Below are 9,146 nucleotides of genomic sequence, written 5' to 3' on the forward strand. Positions count from 1 at the left end.
TCAGTTACAGTTGTTAACAATTTCTCCTGGATTTTCAAAAGTCATTAGATTACCGATGACTGGTTGGACGTCCCAGTCTACTTCCCATTCAATTTGACAATCTGGACCCGCTGCAATTATCGGGATCAAAGAGAAAGCCACCGTGAGAACAAAGTAAAACCTTTCTCGGAAGTCATGGCTATAGCTCCGCTAACCTATACCTGTAGAAGTAGAGTAAAGTAACAATGGGAGTGTAGAGTAGCCTAATGTAAAACGGAGACAATGTCCAATATAGTCCGGTATAATGAAGTCTAGTAAAATCATGTCAATAAAGTTAACTGAGATGAACCCCTAAAATCCAGTCAATTAGAAGTGCAGTAAACTCTAGTTAAGTTCAGTGGAGTTGACTATAGTGAAGTCAGGTAGAAATAAAGTGAAGTCATGTCTAGCGGATGTAGTGAATTGATAACAAGTGAAGTTATGTGAAGCCAAGTGTATGCAAGTCATTCAATGTGCCTTGAGGGGTAGAGGGAGGGGAGGGTTCAGGGTGGTTAGCTACTGTTTGTTGACAGGGTGATATAGCGAGCACGTTTCCAAACGGAGATTAAAAGCTTCCTTCTACTAAGTTATGAACAGGAGTCGTAATCGATTGGTTTTGAAATAAGAGAGTTTTGTGCGCTCAAAATTGGTTGGTTATTAAATTTTTTATATTGTGCTCTTTGGAATAATCTGATGTCCTTTTTTTGCTTTAAAAAATTAGTAAACAATTTCAATGACTATTTTACTGTTCAGGGAGGAGAAAGTGATATTGGTTGTTTGATTGATTGATTGATAAAAGGGTCATCTAAAAATTGATCCTTTTCATAATTTTACCCTTCCTCCTGTGGTTCCCAGTTCAAGGGACTTGTCACACCACTGCCTGCTTTAAGTAAAGCCGATCTACAAACTGTACACATTTTTCCTTGTGAGAGTCACATTCCATCACTTTTATACACAAAATACTTGTTGCTGATTCACACATCACATGCAATGTTAACTATACAGCAATTTATAGTATTTGCAGAAGGCTGTAAGAATGTGGTCTCAGATTTGGGCAATTTACCTTCTATTTTGGTTTCCATCCTCTTCTATTATGAGGGCACCCACAGCAACTTGATTATGGGGGCACAGCAGTTGTTACAGCATTCGGTAACATATGATATTTTAAGGGCATTACGGCTAGTCTTAAGGGCACTGCAGTGCCATTGGTGCCTTTGGTTAAATGGAGCCATTTGCTGACCTTCTTTTACCATTTTTTGTTGTTGTTATTTAACACAATTTTTTAGAGTGTAGTTTGATACCAATTGATACATGTCATAAAGCAGTCACTATTCAAAGTCCAATTGGTAGAGATTAACAGGTATTTTGGTAGAATTAGCAAAACCAGCAGGCTGGTTTCTTAATATCAATCAAACCTAAGAATATCATGTTACGATCAAAAGCTAACATTTTGTTTAGTATAAACATTGTAGTTGTATGGTGGCTGTTTTCGTTCATGTGAAAGCTGCCCCAAGGGAAACTGTTCCAAGGAATGAAAGTTACAAAATAAATATATTTTTTAGCAACCAGGAAGAAAGAATAGAAGAAAAATAGGCATGGGAGAAGGATAATCGATTGGTAACCACAATTGTGCCACAGTATTGCAAGTTTTGGTATAAAAGGAAGGTTTTTTTAAGGACATTACTGCAAGTGGTGAGGTGTTTTTTTTTAAGTCATCAGTGCCACTTCCCGTAATGGTCTTAAAAGTTTCGCTTAAATTTATTTGCTTTTTTTTAAATTAAATTTAATGTCATATAAATGAAGAATGAAACTGGGAAGAGAGGAAGGAAACATTTGGCTGTGATGGGATTCGAACTGTTGACCCTTTTAGCCGGTAGAGCACAGTATTGGTAATATTTAGGTCGCTGGCTCAAATCCCATTCTAATCAAATCATTTCTTTGCCCTTTTTACAATTAATATTCAAACTGGATTGAGATTAATCTTACATCTGAACTTGTATTTCTAATCCGGATGTGAACATCTAGCCCTCGGATCAGTTATGGATTTAGTTAATCTCTAAAATGTAAACTTAATCAAGGTTTTATTTCTTCGATTTTCTAGTCACATCAACGCCTGAACAATATATGGTAGCCTTCTCCCAGGGCACCATCAACTGCCTCCCTGGCCCAACATTAATAATGTGAATATCAATTAATTTTGATGATTAAAGAAATAAATATCAGAATGTAGATAATTCTCTGGCATCAACATGATAACCATTAATGTTTTGGATTATATGATAAACGAAGCCTGAGACTTATGTAAGAAAAATAGGTTTTGTAGTTTACATTTGATATTGACTCAGGATAAATGGCGTGAATTTCTATTGGAAGTCGTGAAGTTTTTTAATTTGATTATTTTATATCTTGTGGTTAAAAATGGACTTTGTGTTTCATTCTAAAACACAGAGACATGTTCATCTTGTTGCTCTGCAGCATTTCTTTCAAATCTGTTTCGATCTGTTAATGATCTGCATCAGATCTATTTATGATCTGCTCGCATCGGATCATGTGTGTGATCTTGACCTCTGTGTCTGATCTGTTTATGATCTGTTTCAGATCTGATCCACGGTCTGTACTAAAATGTTAATTTAATCTGATTCTTATTCTCTCCCGACCCCACCCACTAAATTTATGTTCTTTGGAATAGACTGAGCAAGTCGTAGAAAATTGTGCATAATTGAACTTTTAAGCTAAATCCGAGATGTGTCGTAACACAGTTAATAAGGTAACTATTCATAGCTCAAATTTTTTTTTTGTTGAAATTTTGATGGAAAAAATTGAGTAAGAATGAAGAAATGGAGACACAACAAAATGATTTTGAACGTTTGTCTTATTTTTCATGTCATTTGCATAATATCATCATTTGCTTAAATTGTGATTGCTCAGAGTCTGGTAAACATCAAGGTCCAAGAAGCAATCCTAACCATCATCAACCCAGGGGTAAAGGAGCTGAGGCTGAGAGGGGAGGCTGGTGAAGGGGATATTAACCATCATCATCAACCCAGGGGTAAAAGAGATGAGGTAGGGAGGGGAGGCTGGTGAAGGGGATATTAACCATCATCATCAACCCAGGGGTAAAGGAGCTTAGGCAGGGAGGGGAGGCTGGTGAAGGGGATATAAACCATCATCATCAACCCAGGGGTAAAGGAGCTTAGGCAGGGAGGGGAGGCTGGTGAAGGGGATATTAACCATCATCATCAACCCAGGGGTAAAGGAGCTTAGGCAGGGAGGGGAGGCTGGTGAAGGGGATATTAACCATCATCATCAACCCAGGGGTAAAGGAGCTTAGGCGGGAGGGGAGGCTGGTGAAGGGGATATTAACCATCATCATCAACCCAGAGGTGTAGGAGATGAGGCGGGGAGGGGAAGCTGGTGAAGGGGATATTAACCATCATCATCAACCCAGGGGTAAAATAGATGAGGTAGGGAGGGGAGGCTGGTGAAGGGGATATTAACCATCATCATCAATCCAGGGGTAAAGGAGCTTAGGCAGGTAGGGGAGGCTGGTGAAGGGGATATTAACCATTATCATCAATCCAGGGGTATAGGAGCTTAGGCAGGTAGGGGAGGCTGGTGAAGGGGATATTAACCATCATCATCAATCCAGGGGTATAGGAGATGAGGCGGGGAGGGGAGGCTGTTGAAGGGAATATTAACCATCATCATCAATCCAGGGGTAAAGGAGCTTAGGCAGGTAGGGGAGGCTGTTGAAGGGGATATTAACCATCATCATCAATCCAGGGGTATAGGAGATGAGGCAGGGAGGGGAGGCTGGTGAAGGGGATATTAACCATCATCATCAATCCAGGGGTAAAGGAGCTTAGGCAGGTAGGGGAGGCTGGTGATGGGGATATTAACCATCATCATCAATCCAGAGGTAAAGGAGATGAGGCAGGGAGGGGAGGCTGGTGAAGGGGATATTAACCATCACCATCAACCCAGGGGTAAAGGAGCTTAGGCAGGTAGGGGAGGCTGGTGAAGGGGATATTAACCATCACCATCAACCCAGGGGTAAAGGAGCTTAGGCAGGTAGGGGAGGCTGGTGAAGGGGATATTAACCATCATCATCAATCCAGGGGTAAAGGAGCTAAGGCGGGGAGGGGAGGCTGGTGAAGGGATACTAACCATCATCATCAACCCAGGGGTGAAGGAGATGAGGCAGGGAGGGGAGGCTGGTGAAAGGGATATTAACCATCATCATCAACCCAGGGGTAAAGGAGCTTAGGCAGGTAGGGGAGGCTGGTGAAAGGGATATTAACCATCATCATCAATCCAGGGGTATAGGAGCTGAGGCGGGGAGGGGAGGCTGGTGATGGGGATATTAACCATCATCATCAACCCAGGGGTAAAGGAGCTGAGGCGGGGAGGCTGGTGAAGGGGATATTAACCATCACCATCAACCTAGGGGTAAAGGAGCTGAGGCAGGGAGGGGAGGTCATAAAGAGTAAACAGAAACAAAACGAAGGTTTTCAACAAAATTACACTTTTCAATTACCCTTCACTTATAATTTTTCAAGAAGAGGACACTACCTAATTTTCCATTTTTGTCTTTGTAATGGGCCACTTCAGAGACTTTATACAAAATTGATGGTGGGGATGGGGTGGATGGGGAGATTAAAACTTGAAACGCAAGCATCCATTTTAAGCCCTGAGTGTTTCACGACATTGTTTTATAACTAAATGTCAACCGTCCATAAATGTTTTGGTTGGGGTGGGGGGGGGGGGGCGACGCACAGTGGAATGAGAGGCTCCTCTCGCTATATCGGATTAATATGTTCATAAACTCGAATTTATGTCACTATTTATTCTGGAATTTTGTCCTCTGTGGCATTCGCTACGATAGAGAATTGGTTGCTACATTATTGCTAGATAGGAACATCCTTAATTTGAATGTGTTGCTGAGCTGGAGGGGTGGAGCTTGGGGGATTGCTTTACAAGTGCGTTCCAGAATTCAAACGATGTTACATATGATGAAAGGACTAAATATACGATGCAATAAAGCAAGATAGCTTGTTCTACGCGTGTCAAAAGTGTACGCAAAAGCATTCAGTAGAAGTGAAATCTTATACTGAACATGTAGCCATGCAGATGTCTCTGCGTAACGTTCTTATTATGTCGGGCATTGTTATGGGTTTATAGTTACCTTCGTCATCTATTGTGATTCATACATGTAATTGTGAAAGAACGCCCTCCAAACCGAAGAATATATGAACGATACAATCAAGAATGGCGTCTCTTTAATCATTGACGACTGCCTCAATATTCATTAAAGTGAGCGTGCAAACTCATATGTATTAGAGACCCCCATAGTCAATGAGAAACAAACGAGTTAGTTCAAGTGCATTTGACGGTATCGATAATTGATAACAAAACCACAACATCGTCGATTTTTATCAGGACACTGAATAGTGAGGAGTATTTAATCCAATTCATCAGGAGATAAGTATAAACAGTGGATGCGAATATCACTGCTATTTATAGTCCAAATTGATTCATTGGTTACAGTACAGAGTAGTGGTATTATTCTCAATCATCATCTTCGTCATCCTCTTCGTCAGCTTCAAAGCTGGAGATGGAGGTTTGTTGCAACAGGACTTCCATCTTGTGGCAGCATTATTGGTGAGGAAATTTGGTTCTTGAATGCAGAGAGAACGTTCTGGGTTGCAACCATACAAGGAAAGACCCGAATAGACATTTTCTTGTGAGTAAGAATTTAACATATTTCATTCTCTTCTGCCGACGACCGCCAACAATTCCTCTTAATCACCAACCGCTACCGCCAACTCGTCGTTCACCGCCACCGTCACCGCCACCGCCTCCTACCCCTCCTACCCCTCTATACCTCTCCTCCTCCTATTCCTATTCCTCCTCCACCTTCTCCGTTCTACCTTCCCAAACCAATAAAATCGGCCGTGCTACCTCCTCTACCACCCCCCTCTCCCTCCTCCTCTACCACCCCCTCTACCACCGTCTTTACCTCCCCCTTTACCTCTACCTCCTCCTATGCTACCGCCTATACCTCCTCCTCCACCTCCTCCTCCACCTCCTCTACCTCCTCCTCCACCTCCTCCTTTGGTACCGCCAACTTGTCCCCCTCCGCCGCCACCACCGCCATCGCCTCCTCCACCTCTTCCTCCACCTTCACTTCCTTTTTTGCTACAGCCACCAACTCCGTCACGACCACCTCCTCTTCCTCCACCCCCTCCTCTACCTCCTCCTCCTCCACCTCCTCTTCCTCCTCCTCCACCTCCTCCTCCTCCTCCTCCACCACCTCCTCCTCCTCCATCACCTCCTTTGTTACCGCCATTTCCTCCTCCATCGCAACCGCCACCGCCACCTTCTCCTCCTTCTTTGCTACCCATGCCTTGTCCTCCTGCGCCGCCATCGCCGCCATTGCCGCCACCACCTCTGCCTCCAACTCTACCTTCCCTTTTAGCCTGCAGCATTGTTTCAATTCCCTTAAAGAGAAAAACAGTAATATATATCGTCAAATGTATGCAATTTATTATGGTTTACGAGTGTCATATAAGATGGAATTGAAAAGACTTACTACGGACCAATAATTAATAAAACAAATTAATACGAACATGAGCCATACAAATATAAGCCTAACTTTAAATGAGAGAAATTATACATGGAGGGGAAAGAGGAAGGGCACTGAAGGGAGAGGGTATTGATGTTTGGGGGTGGAGGGATTGAGGGGCTGAAGGGCATTGAAGGGGGGGGGGGGGTTGTAGGGAAGGGTAGAAGATATTATTTCCTCTACCGGGGACACTGAAGGAGGGCAGGTCTTCCCCTACTCTTGATAAAGGTGAAATGGTCACAGTGCATGTTATTCGGTTTTATCGCAATATATTGAAATGTAACAATTATCAAAAGTGTTCATACCAAGATGTTATGTTGATGATTGAATGTATGATGTTCTACCCTATGCATGCATAGGAAAATATACAAATTCACTTGTTTTCATGATGTAATTTTGATGATATTACTTTCCCGTACCCACAACTTACATACGTTACAATAACAAGCGTTGTGGACAAGCGATATTCTGTTTAATGATCTTTCCAAGAGACGACATGAAGTCCATTCCTTATCCCCATACTCACCCCTAGCTCATGCACTTTCCCCATGGTTCGAAGTACTCTGTGTGTACCAAAACAATTAATTTCGCTCCTTGTGTATATGGATAATGCAGTGGCGTGCAGGGCGGAGGACGGGGGTTCCAAAAATCAACAACTAATATAATACTAACCGATAATGTAATAAAAACACAACAATCGATGTACTAAAAAGCATCCAATTAGTCTATATTTCAATATAGCAAAACCTTACCACGAATGCAATAACTAATAAAGTGAAACCCTAACCATTAATGTAATAACTTATATAGCAATACCTTACCACTAATGTAATATCTAATATAGCCTATTAATGTAATAAATAATATAGCCAAACATGACTACTAATGTAATTACTAATCTATGAAAATTTTACAATTAATGTAATAATTAATACAGCAAAAAGTTACTACTAATGTAATAACGATGAGGCTATAGCAAAACCTTACCACTAATGTAATAACAATTTTAAGAGGATATTCTGGTGGTTAAAGTTGATTGCTAAGCAAAATTGCTTAAATTTAGTGTCTTTAGGCGAAAATCCAATTCTACTAACATGTCGTATTAAGATATGACCTTTTAAAAATGTTTTGGCTGATATTTTGTTAATGCACCTGACAACATGACAATGGCTGAAGCCATAAGGGCCAATCAGCTGGAACTGTGTTTGTTTTTCATTGATATGTTGTCAATCATTGATCTACAGAGGAAAAGAATATATCTACCACAAAATTTAAAAAAAAAAAACATTTTAACGAAATTCTATGTACGGAGGATAATAATAGCGTAAAGCTTTGCAAAAACATTAGATGACATCACAGACCCCCTACTGTGATTCAACTTCCTGGAATAGTTAAAGGTTTTGCCAGTCACAATAGATTACACTCAATAAACCGTATCTCGCGATTCAGGGACACTATATTGATATGGAGTTTTCAACCAACTGTGTGGAATATTTCCCCTTCAATATGAATTTCACATTGTTTGTCACCAAAAAAAGACCTTTCAAACACAAATGTAATAAGAAAGCTAACTACTGTTATAACCGCTGATGTTATAAAATACCTTAGGATAAGAGGTTTGAAAAAGACTTGAAAAAGGTACAAGTGAAATTCTTACCTTAGCTCGACCTTCTGTGGCCTGTAAGACACTAGCTATTAGCCAACAAACTAGCACGGTCACAAACAGAGATCTCATCTTCGTAAGATTTGTGAACCAATCTGAATACGTGGAGGAAGATTTTTGGCATTTAATCAAAGCTTAGAGTTAATAAGGTTAACAGAGGCAGTAGTGATCGGCGGAGTATCAACTTGCCCTCATCCAACTAGAATAACATAGCACAATTATAAACAACCTAAAACAATACTCTTGTTTACTGCCGCTTACTATACAGGAGACCATCTTGCTGGTACGAACAAAAAAGTTGGGGTCATGATACAAAATACTTGGAATTGTTATAATACTTTGTAACTTGAAACTAACAGATGATGGTTTGTGTATCATTCCTGTAGCGAAAACCCAACAAATGAAATAAACAGATTTCAACGTTTTATCACGTGAGACTACCTATCGAGTTCCTAGTTATCAAAATTTGTTCACGATAAACTTTGTAGACAAACTTTGATAAAGATGCCCACCCCACCCCACCCCACCCCATAATCACCCCACCCAAATAAGAACAAGAAAAAAGAATAGAGTAAACAAAGACTATATGAAGGCGAAGAAGGAAAAAAATGAAAGCCCAATGAGCCTAATTTAACCGACTTGTCAAAGAAGATTACTTTTCTTATATATAATTTTCTCAAAATACTTTTCTCACTGTGGTTCATTTTGTTTTAATTGGCAATGATTTTGTAATAATGTATTTTAATATGATGATCCCTAATTTCGTACAGGCTATTTGTGGTATAAAATGGATATTTTGAGATGTTTTTGATGTTGGCGACGGGAAAGAGACTTGGAAGA

General features: G+C 40.5%; 1 protein-coding gene across 1 annotated transcript; it reads right to left on the bottom strand.

The window, feature by feature from the left end:
* LOC139979019 (uncharacterized) lies at positions 1–8,809 on the bottom strand. Its single transcript, XM_071989655.1, has 3 exons — positions 8,301–8,809; positions 6,113–6,518; positions 1–110 (listed from the first exon to the last, which is right to left on the bottom strand). Exons 1-3 carry the CDS (start codon positions 8,376–8,378, stop codon positions 1–3), a joined length of 594 nt encoding a protein of 197 aa, XP_071845756.1. The 5' UTR covers positions 8,379–8,809.
* Between the last annotated feature and the right edge of the window lie 337 nt (positions 8,810–9,146).

This window comes from Apostichopus japonicus, chromosome 13 (genome assembly GCF_037975245.1).
Source record: "Apostichopus japonicus isolate 1M-3 chromosome 13, ASM3797524v1, whole genome shotgun sequence".
In the NCBI taxonomy this organism is placed as follows: domain Eukaryota; kingdom Metazoa; phylum Echinodermata; class Holothuroidea; order Aspidochirotida; family Stichopodidae; genus Apostichopus; species Apostichopus japonicus.

Coding starts and splice junctions, on each gene's coding strand:
- LOC139979019 (XM_071989655.1), bottom strand. CDS start 8,378: ATGAGATCTCTGTTTGTGACCGTGCTAGTTTGTTGGCTAATAGCTAGT. Junction 6,519..8,300: donor CCACAGAAGGTCGAGCTAAG/GTAAGAATTTCA, acceptor TTTCTCTTTAAG/GGAATTGAAACAATGCTGCA. Junction 111..6,112: donor AGGAGGAGGTGGAGGAGGAG/GTAGAGGAGGTG, acceptor CGATAATTGCAG/CGGGTCCAGATTGTCAAATT.